This window comes from Bubalus bubalis, chromosome 3 (assembly GCF_019923935.1).
Source record: "Bubalus bubalis isolate 160015118507 breed Murrah chromosome 3, NDDB_SH_1, whole genome shotgun sequence".
Taxonomy (NCBI): Eukaryota; Metazoa; Chordata; class Mammalia; order Artiodactyla; family Bovidae; genus Bubalus; species Bubalus bubalis.
The window spans coordinates 87,864,522-87,884,735 of record NC_059159.1 but is presented as its reverse complement, the minus strand read 5'-3'; the positions used below and the strand labels follow the sequence as shown (position 1 = coordinate 87,884,735).

Here is a 20,214-nt window from a genome sequence, read left to right as displayed (position 1 = left end):
GAAGCCAACAAAATGAGACACCCACACCTCGCAACTAGAAAGTAGCCCCTGCTCACCACGACTAGAGAAAAGCCCGTGCACAGCACTGAAGACCCAGAGCAGCCAAAAATAAGTGAATTAAATTCTTTTTAAAAGAAGGGCAATTCCTCAACCTAATAAAGAACATCTGCAAAAAAGCTACAACTAACATCATGCTTAGCAGTAAGACAGATAGCTTAGTTGCCCCACTGAGATGCAAGGCTCTTTTAACATATGTAAATTAATCAGTGTGATACACCACATTAAAATGAAACATCAAAATCACATGTTCATCTCAACAGGTGCAGAAGAAGCATTTGACAACATTCAACTTCCATTCATAACAAAAATTCTAAAAAAAGTAGATGCAAAAGGAAATTTCCTCAACATAATAAAGGCCATTTATGAAAAGTCACAGACAACATCATAAACAAGGGGGAGAAAACAGAAAACTTTTTTTCTAAGATTCAATACAAGGCAAGAATGCTCACTCTTGCCACTTCTATTTAACACAGTACTAAAAATACTGTAAATATCAATCAGACAAAAAAAAAAAAAAAAGGATAAAAGGAATCCAAATCAGAAAGGAGGAAGTAAAATTCTCACTGTAAAGTGACATGATCTTATACATAGAAAACCCTAAACACACACACACACACACATATATATCTTAGGACTATTAAACAAATTCAGTAAAGTTGCAGGATTCAAAATTCATGCATAAAAAGCAGTTGTGCTTCCAAACACAGACACATAGATCAACGGAACAGAAAAGAGAGCCCAGAAATAAATCCATGCACTTAAGACAAAGGCAAGAATAAAAAAAGGAGAAAAATCAGCCTCCTCAATAAGTGGGTGCTGGAGAATCTGAACAGCTATTTGTAAAAGAATGAAATTAACATTATATATGAAACTAACACCATATACAAAAATAAACTCAGACTGAATTAAGACCTAAATGTAAGACTGACTAGAAACCATAAAACTCCTAGAAGAAAATAGAAGTAGAACAAACACCCTTTGACATAAATAGTAGCAATATTTTTTTGGATCTAATTCCTAAAAGCAAAGGAAATAAAAGCAAAACTAAACAAAAAAACTCAAAAGCTTTTGTACAAGAAAGTGAAAGTGAAAATTGCTTAGTCGCTTGTCTGACTCTTTGGGACCCATGGCCTGTACAGTCCATGGAATTCTCCAGGTCAGAATACTGGAGTGGGTAGCCTTTCTCTTCTCCAGGAGATCTTTCCAACCCAGGGATAAAACCCAGGTCTCCGGCATTGCACGCAGATTCTTTACCAGCTGAGCAAAGGAAACTATCAATAAAACAAAAAGACAATCATTTGCAAATTATATGATTGATAAGGGGTTAATACCCAAAATACTAACCCCTTATGTTGAGCTCATACAACTTAACATCAAAAAAACAAGCAACCTACTTTTTTAAATGGGGCAGAAGACCTAAATAGACATGTTCCCAAAGAAGACATACAGATGGCCAACAGGCATACGAAAAGATGCTCAACATCGTTAATCATCAGAGAAATACATAGTAAAACTACAATGAGATATCACCTTACAATGGCTATCATTAGAAAAACCACAAATGTCAAACATTGGTGAGGATACAGAGAAAAGGAACCCTTGTACTGTTGATGGAAATGTAAATCAGCGCAGCCACCATGGAAAACAGCATCGAGGTTCTTCAAAAAATTGAAAATAGAATTGTCATATGATTCAGAAATGCTGCTTCTAGGTACATAGTAAAAGAAAAGAAAATCACTATCTCAAAAAGGTATCTGCACCCTCATGTCCACTGCAAGATTATTTACAATAGCCAAGAAGTGAGAATCAGGGACTTTCTGGCAGTCCAGTGGTTAAGCCTCTGCACTCCCAATGCAGGGACATAGGTTCAGTCCCTGATCAGAGAACTAAGATCCCTCATGCCACACAACTTGTCAAAAAAGTAAAAAAGAGGTGGAATCAACCCAGTGTCCATTGAAGGATGAATGGATGAAGAAAATATGATTGATATTAATATATCAATAAATATCAAGGAGAGAGGAAATTCAGCCATAAAGATGAAGAAAATCCTGCCTTTTGCAATAACAAGGATAGACCTTAAAGGCCTTATACTAAGTTAAATAAGTCAGACACATGATCTCATCTATATGTGGAATCTAAAATCTAAACTCATAGATACATATTGGTTGTTGCCAGAAGTGGGGTTTTAGGAGGTGGGAAAAATGGGTGAAAGTGGTCTAAAAGTACAAACTCCCAGTTATACATAAATAAGTCTGGGCATGTAATGCATTGTTAACTAAATAGTTATAGTCAATCATGGTGACTATAGTTAACAATATTGTATTGTATATTTGAAATTTGCTAAAAGGAATAGATCTTAAAAGTTATTATCACAAGAAAAAATTGTAACTATGTGAGGGGATGGGTGTTAACTAAACTTACTGTGGTAATCAGCTGGTAAGATATACATATATCAAATTATTAGGCTGTACAGCTAAAATGAATATCAATACAATGTCATAGCTCAATAACACTGTGGAAAGGGGGTGAGGGGAATCACCATAATCCAGTGTAAGTACTGGAAGAACTTAAATAAACTGAATACTAAAACCTCAGATATGCAGATGGCACCACCCTTATGGCAGAAAGTGAAGAAGAACTAAAGAGCCTCTTGATAAAAGTGAAAAAGGAGAGTGAAAAAGTTGGCTTTAAGCTCAACATTCAGAAAACTAAAATCATGACATCCGGTCCCATCACTTCATGGCAAATAGATGGGAAAAGTGACTGACTTTATTTTTCTGGGCTCCAAAATGACTGCAGATGGTGATTGCAGCCATGAAATTAAAAGACGCTTACTCCTTGGAAGGAAAGTTATGACCAACCTAGACAGCATATTGAAAAGCAGAGACATTACTTTGTCAACAAAGGTCCATCTAGTCAAGGCTATGGTTTTTCCAGTGGTCATGTATGGATGTGAGAGTTGGACTATAAAGAAAACTGAGCACCGAAGAATTGATGCTTTTGAACTGTGGTGTTGGAGAAGACTCTTGAGAGTCCCCTGGACTGCAAGGAGATCCAACCAGTCCATCCTAAGGGAGATCAGTCCTGGGTGTTCATTGGTGGGACTGAATCTCCAATACTTTGGCCACCTGATGTGAAGAGCTGACTCATTTGAGAAGACCCTGATGCTGGGAAAGATTGAGGGCAGGAGGAGAAGGGGACAACAGAGGATGAGATGGTTGGATGGCATCACCAACTCAATGGACATGGGTTTAAGTGAACTCCAAAAGTTGGTGATGGACAGGGAGGCCTGGCGTGCCGCGGTTTATGGAGTCACAAAGAGTCCAACACGACTGAGCGACTGAACTGAAAACCCCAAAATGTTCAACTTCCAGCAGGAATTCTTTTGTTGATATATTTTAACTAAAATGTATGTCAATATCCACTTGTAGAATATGGTGTTAGAAAATACTCCTGTTGGTTCAGAAAATGAAGATATGTTGTTTTAAACATAAAAACAAAAGAAAAATGTTTACGTTGGAAAAAAAAAGAAGAAATGGTGATTTACATATATACAACGGGAATACTACTCAGTCTTTAAAACGGAGATCCTGTCATTTGCAACACCAGGGATGAAACTGGAGGGCATCAGCCTTGAGTGAAATAACCCAGACAAAAAAGAAAAAAACTTTGCATGATCTCACTTATCTTTAGAATCTAAAAAAGTCAAACACATAGCAGCAGAAAGAATAATTATTACCAGGTAGGGGAAACGAGGGTGATGGGGAGATAATAGTCAAAGGATACAAAGTTGCAGTTACGCACGAAGAATAAGTCTAGAGATCTAACCTACAACATGATGACTAACAGCACTGTATTGAATGCTGGAAATTTACTAAGAGAGTAGGTTTAAGATGCTCTCACCACATTGTTTTTGTTTAGTGGATTAGTCGCGTCCGACTCTTCTGCGACCCCAAGGACCGTGTAGCCCTCCAGGCTCCTCTGTCCATGGGACTTTCCAGGCAAGAATACTGGAGTGGGTTGCCATTTCCTACTCCAGGGGAGGTTAGTAAAGTTGCTCAGTCGTGTCCGACTCTTTGCGACCCCATGGACTATAGCCTACCAGGCTCCTCTGTCCATGGGATTTTCCAGGCAAGAGTACTGGAGTGGGTTGCCAGGAGGTTAAAACCACCCAAAAGTACACCGCCCATAGTGGTGTGCTGTGTTTTTTCGGCCACGAGGTGGCAGCAATTCTCCCAACTGCCCACGCACGTACAATTTTGCGACCGTAAGCTCAGTTTAAATAGGAGAACAGAACACTCGAGTCCTGTGTTCCCCTCCCAATCTCTCCTTCGGGTGGTTTTAATAATTAATAGATAATTAATTATCTATTATAATAATTAATAGAGCGGTTTTTCAAAGCTCTTCCGGCAGCGACGCTGGAGAGCGCGGGTTCTCGCGAGATCGCCGCCGGAAGTGGGTGGCTGCGGAGGCTCAGAGACTTCTCTCCCCGGACGGCGCTCGTTTCTTCGGAGCTGCTGCAGCCGTCCGCCCCGTGGCGCTCTCCCCAGGGAAAGAGCTCACCGGACGCGGCCTTTCCCAGCGCCGAGCTCGCCCCTTCGGCTTCCCCAGCTGTACAGAGGCGCGCGGCCCAGCCGGCTGAGCCCCCGAAATCCCCGGCTCCTCCCTCCCTCCGTCTGCGCTGCAGTTAGGCCGCGCCCAGAGGCCCAGTCCGCGGCGGCTCCGGCGGGTGATGCCAAATACAGCCATGAAGAAAAAGGTGCTGTTAATGGGGAAGAGCGGGTCGGGGAAGACCAGCATGAGGTCTATTATCTTTGCCAATTACATCGCTCGCGACACCCGGCGCCTGGGTGCCACCATTGATGTGGAGCACTCCCACGTCCGATTCCTGGGTAACCTAGTGCTGAATCTGTGGGACTGTGGCGGTCAGGACACCTTCATGGAAAATTACTTCACCAGCCAGCGAGACAACATCTTCCGTAATGTCGAGGTTCTGATTTATGTGTTCGACGTGGAGAGCCGCGAACTGGAAAAGGACATGCATTATTACCAGTCGTGTCTGGAGGCCATCCTCCAGAACTCTCCTGATGCCAAAATCTTCTGCTTGGTGCACAAGATGGATCTGGTTCAGGAAGATCAGCGTGACCTGATTTTTAAAGAGCGAGAGGAAGACCTGAGGCGTTTGTCTCGCCCGCTGGAGTGTGCTTGTTTTCGAACATCCATCTGGGATGAAACGCTCTACAAAGCCTGGTCCAGTATTGTCTATCAGCTGATTCCAAATGTCCAGCAGCTGGAGATGAATCTCAGGAATTTTGCCCAGATTATTGAGGCCGATGAAGTTCTGCTGTTCGAGAGAGCCACGTTCTTGGTCATCTCCCATTACCAGTGCAAAGAGCAGCGTGATGTCCACCGATTCGAGAAGATCAGCAACATAATTAAGCAGTTCAAGCTGAGCTGCAGTAAATTGGCCGCTTCTTTCCAGAGCATGGAAGTTAGGAATTCTAACTTCGCTGCTTTCATCGACATCTTCACATCAAACACGTACGTGATGGTGGTTATGTCGGATCCGTCTATCCCTTCTGCGGCTACTCTGATCAACATTCGCAATGCCAGGAAACACTTTGAGAAGCTGGAGAGAGTGGATGGTCCCAAGCACAGCCTCCTTATGCGTTGAATATTGCCAAAACACGCTCTCTGAAAATGCTTAATTGCCTTCCCCCCACCCCTTTTTTTTCAATATTCATAATGTCGTGTGCTTATAAGTGGGCTTTGAAATGTGTGCTGCTTATCATTTTCATCTCTTTCTTCCCTTCTCCCCAGTCTTTTGGACTCTATTTACTCACTTATCCAGTAGAGCTTTAAAGATGGCCTTTCTGAAAAGTTGGTATGGGGTAACACTAAAGTGGGTGGTGGTGTATGTGTGTATGTGTGTTCTGATTACCTGGTTATAGTAGATACACACAAAGCCTTTACAATATCTTCTGTATTCCTTACAAGGTTGCAAAGATGTAATGTTATTTTATCAGCAAGGTATTAAAATGCGTTTATAAATTCTTCTGGCTTCAATCACGAATAAACATTTGCTGTTAGCAGTTTAAAATATGGTCTTATTTGAAATAATTTGAAGGTGGTTAATATTAAAGCTGTAGATTCTGACTGCCCACAGGTACTGCTTAACTGGTAAATTTGATTGTGTGATCTTGGCTCCCCCATCGCCTTAAGGATGTTACTTAGCAACTGCAGCAGTGTGGTTAAGAGAATGGTCTCTGGAGCTAGATCACCTGAGCTGAGTTAGTATTCTAGCACTAGTATTCTAGTGCCTTCACTTACTATCTCCATGAACTGAGCAAAGTACTTTATTTTACTGTTTGTTCCCTCATTTGTAAAATGTGGATAAGAATAGCACTGCTTCATTGGATTAAAACAATATGGAAAGCATTTAGAATAGGGCCTGGCACATACTAATGTGTCAGTTGTCAATACTACCTACTGAACCATTCTTCCCCCCACTGCCAAATTATTGGCTGTGAAGCCTGGCAAAATAGGAGCTACCTACTAAATCCCAGGTATTCTTAAAGACTTAATGTGCATTTTCTTATCTAACCTAATTTGTAAGGCAGATTACTTTTATCTCTGTTAAAAGATGAGAAAACTGCCATGACCTTATTAAGGTCATACAGCTGCAACTTAGGCAGTGAAATTGCAGATCCTCGCCCCTTACATGCCACTACTTCCTCCATTGACAAAAACGTTAATCATAAAAATCCTAGCATTTTAGCCATACATTATTCCTTCATATAATTCCCCAAATTTCATAGATTGTATAAACTGAAGCCTAGTAAGTTAAGTGACTTCTCTTAAAGAATAGTGTTTCGCCTTGGGCAAGATCACTTTCCCATCTGTATTTATCTGGAAATTGAATAATTTTCAATCCGATTCTTTGATTACATACTTTCAGGGAAGAGTTCTAAGATTCCTGTTTTGAGTTGGCAATGTGATATAGTGAAATAAAAAAGACCTAAAATGCCCTGTTTCAGCTGCCTCATATATTGTTTTAAATGAAATCTAAATATCTTAGAGATAAAACACCTCACCTCTCATTTTACAAATGAGGCATTATCTCTATATACAGACATGTAATACAAGTGATATGGAATTTCCAAACCTTTATAAAGTTATTTAACATTTATTAAATCCTTTATAGCAGCAACTGTGGATAACAAGGTCCCTACCTATGAAGGGCAAGAAGCTATTCAGACATTATTAAACTAATAGTATAGATATACTTTTAAAAGTCATTTTAAATTCCACATTTAATACTCTAGAGCTAGGTGCTATGTTTATTCAAAACTGTAGTATGTAAAACATTTACAAATAGTCCCATGGAGGACTCACAGATATTTTAAATTTAGGATGTGGCTTTGACATTGACAGTGCATAAGAAGAAAGGTGTATCAACTATATATTGGCAACTTAATGTGAAAGAATTTTACTTTAGCAAATACTTTTACATTAAGGAAAATGTCCTTAAACTTTATTTTAGTATACTTAGGGGAAAAAATAGTGATTCCTTTTATATAGTTCTCAAGGATTAAAATTTACTCCAAAGATCATGGTTACAAAATACATGGTAAAGAATGGTTTCAAAATACTTGTATTTTGATTCCAATTTGTTTTCAATTAAATTCCCCCAAATTGATTTTCTTTAACATGATATAGTTTTTATTCCACTTGATAACATTTTTCATGTTGAGCAATATTGTTTGCTTGTCCTCTTTAAGCATTTAAAACAATTAGGACATATAGGCAGTATTCTTGCCTGGAGAATCCTGTGAATGGAGGAGCCTGGTGGGGTGCTGTCTATGGGGTTGCAGAGAGTCAGACACAACTGAAATGACTTAGCATGCATGTGTGCACTGGAGAAGGAAATGGCAACCCACTCCAGTATTTTTACCTGGAGAATCCCAGGGACGGAGGAGCCTGGTGGGGTGCTGTCTATGGGGTCGCACAGAGTTGGACACGACTGAAGTGACTTAGCATGCATGTGTACATTGGAGAAGGAAATGGCAACCCACTCCAGTGTTCTTGCCTGGAGAATCCCAGGGACGGAGGAGCCTGGTGGGCTGCCATCTATGGGGTCGCACAGAGTTGAACATGACTGAAGTGACTTAGCAGCAGCAGGCATTATCTGAAGTTTCATACTAATACAGAAGTCAGTTTATACACCTTCATCTTATGAATAGTGAATAAAAGTACATTCTGTTGTAATGAGAAAAAGTACTCTTATAGCAATAAAGTAGCCCTCCCTCTTTACCATTACTTTAATTCCATCATACAGAAGGCAAAGGAAACAATTCCAATACTTATGTATCAGCTAAGAAAGAAGTATGTATGGTCACACCCCACACACACATCTACATAGGTATATGTGTATTTAATCAATACAACTGGAGAAATCACAACCATGAAAAAACATGATAAAAGCAATAAATGAAAAATACTAAGTGAACAAAAATTAGCATAAGCTATAGGGGATTTTGGAGAAGGCAATGGCACCCCACTCCAGGACTCTTGCCTGGAAAATCCCATGGACAGAGGAGCCTGGTGGGCTGCAGTCCATGGGATCGCTAAGAGTTGGACACGACTGAGCAACTTCACTTTTCACTTTCATGCACTGGAGACGGAAATGGAAACCCACTCCAGTGTTCTTGCCTGGAGAATCCCAGGGATGGGGGAGCCTGGTGGGCTGCCGTCTATGGGGTCGCACAGAGTCGGACACGACTGAAGCAACTTAGCAGCAGCATAAGGAATTTTAGAGAAGGGACAGGACAATGGATAAGGAAAGAGACTTCAAGGTGAATGTGAGATTTGTTCTGAACCTTAAAGGACAAAGGGCTTCCCTGGTGGCTCAGCTGGTAAAGAATCCACCTCCAGTGAGGGAGACCTGGGTCCAATCCCTGGGTTGGGAAGATCCCCTGGAGAAGGAAACAGCTACCTACTTCGGTATACTGGCCTGGAGAATTCCATGGACTGTATATAGTCCATGGGGTCGCAAAGAGTCAGACAAGACTAAGAGACTTTCGCTTTCTAAAGGACAAATATAATTGTGGTAAGCTGGGAGATGAAACTAGGATGTTCCAGGTTCAAAATTGTGAATTAAGATTTTTAAAGACACATGCTGACCAAAGCACTTTAGTAAAAAAAAAGAGGGGAGACCATAGTGGAAGGGGGAATAGATGAATCTATGGAGGGAACCTTGTATGCCTTTAAATTTTAACTCAATTCTAGAATTACCATTTTAATGGTTTTTCCATTTTAAACAAAATGGTATGATCAAAGCAGTCCCTTAAGGACAAAAGGCATGTATGCAGGCAATAACGGACAAGGAAGAGACTAAAAGCAATAAGTCATAATCAAAATGGTTTACAAGAAAGTGACAGATTTAATATACTTTTGTTTATACAACTAGCATACAAAGGACAGGGAAGAATGCCAAAAACTCTCAGCCTATCCCAGGTATGACTCATTTAACAATGTGGTTTTTGTAAATCCATTAATATCTAGGTATTTTGATCTTCAGATTCTCAGCAATTTAGGGCCTACACTTACTGTAAGCTTCAGCTTCCATTCAGTTCAGTTCAGTTCAGTCACCCAGTCGTGTCCGACCCTTTGCAATCTCAAAGACTGCATGCAGCACGCCAGGCTTCCCTGTCCATCACCAGCTCCAGGAGTCTACTCAAACTCATGTTCATTGAGTCGGTGATGCCATCCAACCACCTCATCCTCTGTCATCCCCTTTTCCTCCCACCTTCAATCTCTCCCAGAATCAGGATCTGTTCCAATGAGTCAGCTCTTCACATCAGGCGGCCAAAGTACTAGAGTTTCAGCTTTAGCATCAGTCCTTCCAATGAATATTCAGGACTGATCTTTTAGGATGGACTGACTGGATCTCCTTGCAGTCCAAGGGACTCTCAAGAGTCTTCTCCAACACCACAGTTCAAAAGCATCAATTCTTCAACACTCAGCTTTCTTCACAGTCCAACTCTCACATCCATCCATGACCACTGGAAAAGCCATAGCTTTGACTAGACAGACCTTTGTTGGCAAAGTAATATGCTTTTTAATATGCTATCTAGGTTGGTCATAACTTTTCTTCCAAGGAGCAAGCATCTTTTAATTTCATGGCTGCAGTCACCATCTGCAGTGATTCTGGAGCCCAAAAAAATAGTCAGTCACTGTTTCCATTGTTTCCCCATTTATTTGCCATGAAGTGATGGGACCAGATGCCATGATCTTAGTTTTCTGAATGTTGAGTTTTAAGCCAACTTTTTCACTCTCCTCTTTCACTTTTATCAAGAGGCTCTTTAGTTCTTCACTTTCTGCCAAACAGTTTCCTTATCAAACAGCTAAGATCTATAAAGCAGTATGGTGTGAATAGTGTACCTAGCTTCTTTAAGATACCCCAGGACTAAAGGCGAATCTATATCCCCTGGCACTGACTCTCAAGCTTCTTATTAAGCCTAACAATTACCAGGGAAGCATATTTAAAAGTGGAAATTTCTAATCCTCCTTTTAGACCTACAGAATCCACATTTTTTAAGATGTATCCCAGGTAATTTCTTGAGTCCATCTTAGACAAGTCATTTAAAGAAGGTCCCTAGCTTTGGTATCATTATCTATAAAATAGGTACAATATCACTATCTTACAGAGGTTTAAGAATTAAATGATATAATTTGTATTATTAAGTATCTAATACATATTATTAAGTATCTGGGCTTCCCAGGTGGTGCTAGTGGTAAAGAATTTGCCAATCCAGGAGATGTGAGAGACTCGGGTTCAATCCCTGGGTGGGGAAGATCCCCTGGAGAAGGGAATGGCAATCCACTCCAGTATTCCTGCCTGGAGAATCCCATGGACAGAGAAGCCTAGTGGGCTACAGTCCATGGGGTCACCAGGAGTCGGATATGACTGAAGCAACTTAACATGCACACATATTAAGTATCTAGGAATGGCCCTGGCAATTTGTAGATGCTAGTATGAGAGCTGCACCTTCTCCTTAACATATTAATTTTGAGCTTACCAGTACTGGGTTTCTTAAGACTAGAGAACAGTTTCCTTGAAGACCTGCAGAGTCCCTATTTGTTCTATTAACTAATAAAAGAATATGCCACCTGGGGAGAAGCTTTTCTCTTCCACTTTCTTTTCCACTGCTAACAGAGTAATTATATGTGTTTTTCTTATGTCTTTTCTCACACACACCCACACACACATGCCTGGCCTTCAAACTTGGATCAAACAAGCAACACAAAAGAAAATAAGCCAAATGAGTCATGAAAGATGAACTATTAAGCCCATCTACTTCCAGAACTCTCTCCGTCAACTTTTCTCCTCTTCTGGCCAGTTTCTTGGCAAATGGACAAAGCTGTGATGGTTAAGAGCTGGCATTAGACACAGGGGTGCTGTAGGTGCTATAACCCTTCCAGCATGTACTTAACCTCCTGGTTCACAGAGGGTAATGGCATGTATTCACCTGAATGCTAAAGACAAGCCTTTCTCTTGGCTGGGAGGCCTGACTAAATCAGGCAGGACACTGTACAAGAGACCTCACATCTGACTCCCATTTAGAGTCCAGAAAGCCCACTCCTGCAGCCATATCCTACACCTTGGCCTTTTAGTTCTGAGAGGTCTTGTTGGTTTATTAAGGAAGGAAAATTGGGTTAAACCCTAGCTTCATCACTGACATAGCTGTGTAACACTGAACAAGTTATTTAACCCCAAATTCAGTTTTTTCAAGTTAATTTGAAGCTGTTCTATAGGCAGTTGGGGAACTGATGGTTTTAGAGGAGGAAAGTAACAATACAAATTAGCTCCCCCAAAAATAGTGCCCCTCCAAAAAAAAATACAGACTAATTTTTTACTTTTTTCTGTTCAAATAAAACACTAGAGTTAAATTCTCAAAGTCTAAATTAGTCTAAACATAAAACTGCTATACAATCCACTGAATGGATTTATAGTTATTGTCCCTCAAAAATATCTAGTCATCTTCCACTTTTTTCTTTCTACCCCAGTCTTCACTATCATCACAGGCACTTTATTCTATCAAACATCATTTTTCAGGACCAACCTACTTGAATAATCATTAAGCCTCTTTAGAGCTTTCTCAAACTTAAACTTTGTCATTTTGACTATACATTACTCTCCTCACTTAATAGAAGTTATTTCCCTAAAAAGAAAAATCATATATCTAATAGCTATTAAATAAACCACTTGATAAAATTACATCAAAAACTACTCTTTATGTTAATTAACTGAATTAGGACATAATAAATTAGCCTACTACCTTGTCATTTACTTCATGCTTACAATATTACTCTGGCTTCCTGGGTAGCTCAAATGATATAGAATCTCAAGAAAGAAACCAAAATGGCTTCACATAACTTGATATTTGCTTTCTAATACTTCACAGTTCAACCCCCTATCCATACAAAGCAAGAAAATCCAAACATATTCTCCTTACCTAAAAACAGTAGAAAAGGCTAACAGGCATTATTTAAGACTTTTTTAGACTTTGAAAAACAGTTACACTTCCCATGTGTATTTAAACTGCAAATTAGTTTTTATTTTATGACATTGCTTCAAATTAAGTGCATCATAGTTAAACTGACTGGGCTACTGCTTCATCTTGTCGAGTCAGATGGAGATACTTCTGCATCAAGGCTCTTATTCAAGATTTCTTCTTCTGCAAAATTGATTTTAAAAAGAGAAAAAAAAGGATAAACATTATAAAGAAAAAGTATGTCAAATACCATGTAATAGCAAACTTCAGTCTTCAGAAAAAGTTCACAGGCAAATACGTAACTGTGATAAAATTACCATTATTCTCACTGAGGTACCTCTTTGCCAGAGGTACATCTGTCCTAGAATACTTTTTAACACACCAGTGTTTAATTATCATGGGCAAATCAGAATGATTTATAATCTGTATTACCAGATCTATATCTGTTCTAGCATGCTTTAAGAGCAGTTTTTGTTTTGTTGAAGTACAGGTGATTTACAATATTGTATTAGATTCAGATGGACAAAGTGATTTATATATTTCTTACTACCTATATTATATTGATTTTATATTTTTTAACATATACATTATACATATTTTATACTATATTACATATTTTTCCATTATTTTCCATTATAGGTTATTATAAGATATTGAATACAGTTCCAAGAGCAATTGTTTTTAACTCTTTATGATGAGCAAAACTTATCTGCCATCCAGCTTCAATAATTATTAATACTAATTGTTACAAGTTGAACTGTGTCCCTTCCAAAAGAAGTTCTAACTTCTGTACCTCATGTTAAAGTACATGTTCTGCACCTGATGTTAAAGTTCTAACCCCTGTACCTCAGAATATGGCTTTATTTGGAAATAGGGTCACTGCAGACATATTCAGTTAAGAGTAGGATGGGAGCACAATGGGCTGTCAGTCTATACGACGAGTATCCTTATAGGAAGGTACATAAAACACAAGGGGAGAATGCCATGTGCAGGTGGAAGCAGAGATGAACTACACTGCCACAAGCTAAAGAACACCTGGGAGTATCAGAAGCTAGAAAAGTCAAGGATCATCCTCTGTGATTTCAGAGGGAACATGGTCATGCCAACACTGTGAGCCTGAGTACTACCCTCCAAAACTTGTTTCCTCCAGAAACAAAAAAATTTCTGTTGTCTTAAGCCACCAAGTTTGTGGTACTTTGCTATGGCAGCCCTAGGAAAGTAGTACACTGACCCATCTTGTCACCACACCCCCATCAAATTACTTCAAAGCAAATCATAGATGCTATAAGTTTTGAGATATTTCTCAACGTTTTTAGAACCATCTTCCATTAGTGAAGATTTTGACAAGATCTATTTTCAGTAGTTTGTATTACAAAAGCAACAGGTTCCAGGATTTTGGTTTTGTTTTCCACCCCTGTCCCATACCAGTTGTAAGTTATATACATCATCTCATCACAAGAGATTCTGAAAGTACCCATAAAAATGATGGGTTCACTTTTCTCATCCTGACTGAAGGAATAAGGAATATATTCTGTCTCATTAACAAGATCGTGTAACAGTCACTGAATACTATTTTTACGAGAAGTTGAGAGAAAACTTTCAACAGGTCAATATGCCCACGTCTAGTTAAATCTTACCTGTTAAATTAGATAGAAGTTCTCCAAGGTTACATGGTATTGTGGTCTTTAATCTTTGTTCCACTGGAGAAAACTTAATTAGTGGTGAAAGAGACCGTTTTCTTTCACCAAGGGACATGCGTGAAGATGGTTTTGTATAGTCAATGTGCAAATCATGAATGCCCAAAAAATTAAGCATATCATCAGTCTGCATCTTTTGTGGAGTAAGGCTCAATTCTGGTTTGTGTCTTTCAAGTATTTCAGGATTACAGAGGTAAATTTCTTCCCTTCGCTTGGACGGAGATTTCTTCAGAGCCTCATATCCACTGCAAGTAGCCTGTAAATTGAAGTCTGATTCTGGAGTAGTCTGTTTTTCTCCCACAACATCTTCTGTGAAAATGCCACTGTGCATAGGACTATTTGGTTCCAGGTTAAAAGTGGCCTCTGTACTACTGGGGCTAATAAGACTTACGTGACCAACTTCTGGAAGAGTTTCATGTAATATGCCAAAATCACCATCTTTAAAACTGGAACTAATTCCACTTGATACCTGAAAACAGTTCCATAACATACTGTTATACATGGAAAAGTCTTCGTAAGAAGCTTTTGATTGGTCTGATATTTTAATATTATCTTCTTCACTGCTACCTAACACATTTCTTCTATTGCCTACAGCAGGGGAAAATGTCTCTATTTGGCTAGTTTCTAAAAGTTTGTTCTGTAAAGTTGTACAGTCCAAATCTTGCATACAAATTATGTCCTTATTTAACAAATCTGATGGATTTTGTGTTGTTGGTTCACCTATGCAAGTGGTCACCACGGGTTTCTGAGGCACACACTCGAGGCAATCTGAAACAACTTTCTCTTCAGGCAGACGAGAATGACTAGAATCGGACACAGTGGCTGCTGACAAGAAACTGGCCATGCTAAACTCTTTTTGATTATGCACCACAGGTAAGGATTCTGGCAATTCTTCTCTACGTTCAGTATCCACTTGAATTGGTTCTGTACTTCTGTTATCTTCTGTATCAACAGCTTTTCTCCATGAGCTCTGAATTTCACTTACTAATTAAATGAAGAGGGAAATAACACAAGTTGCTAATAAATTCCCAAAAAGAACATGCAATTAAACATTTCATTTCTCATGCTCAAGATAAAGCTGCTGACTCAGTATATGTTCATAGGTATGCCAGCTGAATGACAAGGCTCCACAATATACCAAAGCCCAACAACATCAAAGAACCACATCTCCAAATGATCACACAACAAACAAAAGCTGTTCCTGAAATATGCATATACTTTCACACAGCACATACAAATTACATGTGTTTAAAAGATATTTTCTTGTCCATCTAGGCCAGGGTTCAGCAAACTTTTTCTATAAAGGGCCAAATAGTAATACATCAGGTTTTACACACCATCTTGTCTGTGGCAACTGTTCAGTTCTGTCACTGTTGTGCGAAAGCAACCATAAAAGATATGCTGACAAACGAACAAAGAAAGAAAGTGAAGCCGTTCAGTCATGTCTGACTCTTTGCAACAACATGGACTGTAGCCCACGAGGCTACAGAATCCCATGTAGTCCATGGGATTCTCCAGGCAAGAATACTGGAGTGGGTTGCCATTTCCTTCTCCAAGGGATCTTCCCAACCCAGGGATCGAACTCAGGTCTCCCGCATTGCAGGCAGACGCGTTAACCTCTGAGTCAACAGGGAAGCCCTACAAATGAACAAGGTTGTGTTCAAAACAACTTTATTTATAAAAACATACAGTGGGCGGATGTGGTTTGCAAGATGTAGTTTGCCAAACACCAACCTATACAGTGGCTAGGTTCAACCTGAACTGAATCCATTTAACTTTCAATATGTCATTTCTAGTAGTATAATGGAAATTACACTTACTCACTCACCCAGGATGATGTGCCTACATGAGGACAAGAATATCAGAACTTTGCCTATGTGATACAGGTTGTAAGGAGAAACTACTAGAGAGTCTGACAAGCTTGGGAGCAATAGATGAGATCTCTGTACACACAGTTTTTGGCTGATGCTGCTGGTTGTTGACTAGAAGAATATGGCCTCCATACTCTATAAGTGGGCTTCCCAGGTGGCTCAGTGGTAAAGAATCTTCCTGCCAAAGCAGGAGACATGGGTTTGAGCCCAGGTCAAGGAGATCCCCTGGAGAAGGAAATGGCAACGTACTACAGTATCCTTGCCTGGGAGATCCCATAGACAGAGGAGCCTAGCAGGCAACAGTCCATGGGGTCACACAAAAGAGTCAGACACCACTTAGCAACTAAACTCTATAAATGTTGATCACAAATCAGATGTGGAGGCAGAGGATTCTATTAAGTAATCAACTAAAATATTTTCCAGGAAAAAGCCAAGTAAAACAACAAACACAAAACTGTATAGTCATCAGGGCAAAATAATACTGCTGAAGGACTGCCATATGAGTGACAGTGCTCACAGTATTTCAGTAAAAGTCCCCCACATCAAAACAAATACAGCCAATGCCACTAAACTGAAAGATACAGAAAACAATTTTAAAATGAATTTCAGAAGATCTGTCAGACCATGGTTCTAACAGTAGTATGTCTAAGAAAGAAAAGTGACCAAAAGCATTATTAACTCACTCAAGTTTTCTGGAGTTCGGGGAATTTGACTCCTTGTTAAGAATGGGTTAGAAATTAGAGAGTCAATTAGTTCCTCTAATTTTACTTCTTTTTCTTCAGAGAGCTGTGGTGAATTAGATACAACTGCCCTTGCGACCTAAAACAGAAAAGAAAAAGTAAATCAAAAATATAAAACCCACTGGTAGACTACAACAAAAGCCATAATAACAGCAACATGCACAAAAATAAGCTCAACAATGTAGCTCCCAGACACTTCATACAGACTATATAGGCACAATCCTATAATGTGAAATCAAACCCCAAACCCATTTCCTCCCTTCTTATCTTAAATGAATATCCTGTTACATAGAGAAAAAGATAAATCTTTATACCTGGAAAGATTTAGACATAGATAGTTCTGACTACAGTGATCTGAGCTATATGCCACACTTATGAGCTTCACAATTCCATATCTGCTAAAATGACCAGTTCTAAAGCATACAGGTTCTTCTTAAAGTCCACTGAACAGTAGCACCTCTATTAATAGAGTACATTATGGTGACAACATACTTCTTTCTCAGTAACCTCACCATCAGACATAAATTAGTGAACAAAACATAGGAATATATTTTTAAAATAGAGAAAAGTGTACAATATGAAAATAGCACTCTATACTAAATTTTAATAAAACCAGGAAACAAAAATAAGCAAATTAAAATCTCTGTGCCCTGAGATTCCTAAAAAAGAAACTGCCTACAACCATAATCAAACTGACTCCATTTCACCCTCCTCCATGAAAAGAGATGGCTTCTTAGAATTCTAACACTAAATATTCCTTGTCATAAACACCACTATTGTTGTTGTTTAGTCACTAAGTTGTGTCCGATTCATTTGCAACCCCACGGACTGTAGCCCACCAGGCTCTTCTATCCGTGGGATTTCCCGAGCAAGAATACTGGAGTGGGTTGTCATTTTCTTCTTTAGAGGATCTTCCCAATCCAGAGACTGAACCCGCGTCTCCTGCATCGGGAGGCAGATTCTTTACCACTGAGACACCAAGGAAGCCCTGTCATAAACACTATTAGAATTAATTTCACTTTTCAGAGCTTTATGAGATGTTAGGACTCTCCTCTTCCATCCCTTCTCATACCACTGCTACTATCAATTCTTTTAGCCAAAAAATGTGCCTTTCCTCCCATATCAGGAAAGAAAAAAAGAATGACTAACCATCTTTTCTTTAGTACAGAGTCAATCAGCTAATACAGAGAAACAAAAAATTTTAGAGATTTAAAAATACTTAGAGACCATGAAACAATGAATGAATCAATATGCACTAAACCAAAATTTTCTTTCAGTTGCTCAGGAATGTAAAACAGCTGATATACTTTCTGGCTATTTATCCAAATTCAAACAATGGGAAATATGTAATAAAAATAACATTATAGAATAGCCTAGCCATTTAATTTATGTAAACTGAGTTCTAATACTCAGCAGTAGTAGTAGTATATGGTCACTTACCAGTGAAAAGTAGAAAAGTATTAAGGAACAGAGCTGGTTAAGAAAACCAAGATCATAAACAATCATGCATTTATTCACTTCTGAAATATTTAAAAAGCAGGACAAAACTTTTGCTTAGTGATAATATATATTATATAGCCTTTGTTCTAAAATTCAAGAACAGAGGAAGCTCAGCTAAGAAATAGACAACAGAGTATTTTAATAAAGTATAATAATTGGGTGTTATCTATTCAACAATTTATATAATGATTAATTCAAAAAATATTATACATATATTATTTTTACACTCTTGGATAGTTATAGAATGGGACATGGGTTCTAAACCATGGATGTAATCTTAAGTAAGTTTACTTCATTATATCTTTCCTACTTTAGGGGAGGATAAACTTTGCTTTTTTTATTATCTGTGACCTCCTTTCCAAAAATACCCCTAATCAATAATGAACTATACTTCACTTATAACCCCAACACCATCAAGAAAATAACATATTTCAGTATACTTATTACAATCTTTTTCTAACCTCTTCTACCAGACGATCTTGCTCCTTCTGGAATGGATTGCTTTTTTTAGCTGGCAGAGACCCTCCACACGTACTAATATCTGTATTCTTTGCACTATTTGATGATGAAGAGTCTTCTACATTAAATTCTGGTGTTTTCTTAGGAACTGTTTCATTTTTCTCTCTAAGAGTTATCAACTTTGTGTCCTGAAAAAGATAGATGTGTAATGTTAAAAACTTAATAATGGTACCTGATCTTTATTAGAGGTTCTAGAGTTATCATGAACCCATAAAAAGTTGTTAACATTACTATAAAAACTATGTTCACTGACACAATTTAAAAATTCCAATATTCCCATTTAGAAGTAGTAAAAAATATATAAATAGGAGTGGTACATAATGTTCACAAACAGGGAAGTGTGAAAACAAATTTAATTTGAGATATCAACAAAAGTAAAGAATATTTTATCATAAATAATTATGGTCAGAATTAATTTTAAATTGTTTTAAAACGTACCTTTTCAAGTAATGTAACAATGTCTCCACCTAATGGTGGAACTGGCTGTAACGGGAAAGAAGCAGGGCTAAAAGGAAAAATATTATTAAATCCAAGTTATGAATAAGAAAGAATTCCATTCACTTGATATATCTAAATATTGTAAAGAAACTGTCTGCCCCGTATCTGTCCGTTACGATTTCTCTCAATTCGTCCCGGTCATCAAAAGGCAGTGTATTATTCTAGGGAGGTATAGTGACAATTAGAGCAGTACTTCAGCCCAATTTGTGTATCAGCCTCCCAAACTGAATATTTTCCTTACCCACTATGTATTTTAAGTCAACAGCATTTTTTACACAGGTTAGATGACTTGATGAACACTCAGAAACTTGAGTACAGGGTAAAAACAAATTCAGTTAACTAGAATCACATTATTGCCAGAAGATTCCATGGAGAAGGAAACGGCAACCCACTCCAATACTCTTGCCTGGAAAATTCCATGGACTGAGCAGCCTGATAGGCTACAGTCCATGGGGTCGCAAAGAATCGGACACGACTGAGCGACTTCACTTTCACTTTCTTTCAGGCTTCAGATAACAGAAGCACTGTAGCAGCAACTGTAAGCTTCTTTGGATATTTCAGGTCCAAAAGCAATTTCTCTTATGCTGAATTTTTTATGGCCAATATATTATAGTAAAGTCATAAAACTTTAATTTGTGACATTCTACACTTGCGCGCATGCTAAGTTACTTCAATTGGATCCAACTCTGTGACCCCGTGGACTGTAGCCCGCCAGGCTCCTCTGTCCACGGGATTCTCCAGGCAAGAATACTGGAGTGGGTTGCCATGCCCT

The 20,214-nt window shown here is 38.8% G+C and overlaps 2 protein-coding genes and 1 non-coding gene across 5 annotated transcripts in view; 1 reads left to right on the top strand and 2 right to left on the bottom strand.

The window, feature by feature from the left end:
* Nucleotides 1-4,484: 4,484 nt before the first annotated feature.
* On the top strand, nucleotides 4,485-6,160 carry RRAGA (Ras related GTP binding A). The gene has a single exon (XM_025281473.2). The coding sequence runs from the start codon at nucleotides 4,793-4,795 to the stop codon at nucleotides 5,732-5,734; it is 942 nt and encodes a 313-aa protein (XP_025137258.1). The 5' UTR covers nucleotides 4,485-4,792; the 3' UTR covers nucleotides 5,735-6,160.
* A 6,494-nt stretch (nucleotides 6,161-12,654) lies between these two features.
* The window catches only part of HAUS6 (HAUS augmin like complex subunit 6), a 39,290-nt gene continuing 31,730 nt past the window's right edge, over nucleotides 12,655-20,214 (bottom strand). For 2 of the 3 annotated variants that reach the window (XM_044939808.1, XM_044939809.1), the window contains exons 13-17: nucleotides 19,383-19,449; nucleotides 18,887-19,072; nucleotides 16,869-17,004; nucleotides 14,255-15,298; nucleotides 12,655-12,800 (exon numbers count right to left, since the gene is read on the bottom strand). In XM_044939808.1, the coding sequence (XP_044795743.1) occupies nucleotides 12,739-12,800; nucleotides 14,255-15,298; nucleotides 16,869-17,004; nucleotides 18,887-19,072; nucleotides 19,383-19,449 (1,495 nt within the window). In that variant the 3' untranslated portion in view covers nucleotides 12,655-12,738. Of the gene's footprint in view, nucleotides 12,801-14,254; nucleotides 15,299-16,868; nucleotides 17,005-18,886; nucleotides 19,073-19,382; nucleotides 19,450-20,214 lie in introns of those variants that run through there. The other variant, XM_044939810.2, reaches the window with a different exon arrangement.
* LOC112584120 lies at nucleotides 19,531-19,664 on the bottom strand. The gene has a single exon (XR_003108466.1). It is a non-coding gene; the product is annotated as a small Cajal body-specific RNA 8 (non-coding RNA).

What these genes read in the sequence shown, in the direction of transcription:
- RRAGA (XM_025281473.2), top strand. Translation starts at nt 4,793, where the DNA reads ATGCCAAATACAGCCATGAAGAAAAAGGTGCTGTTAATGGGGAAGAGC.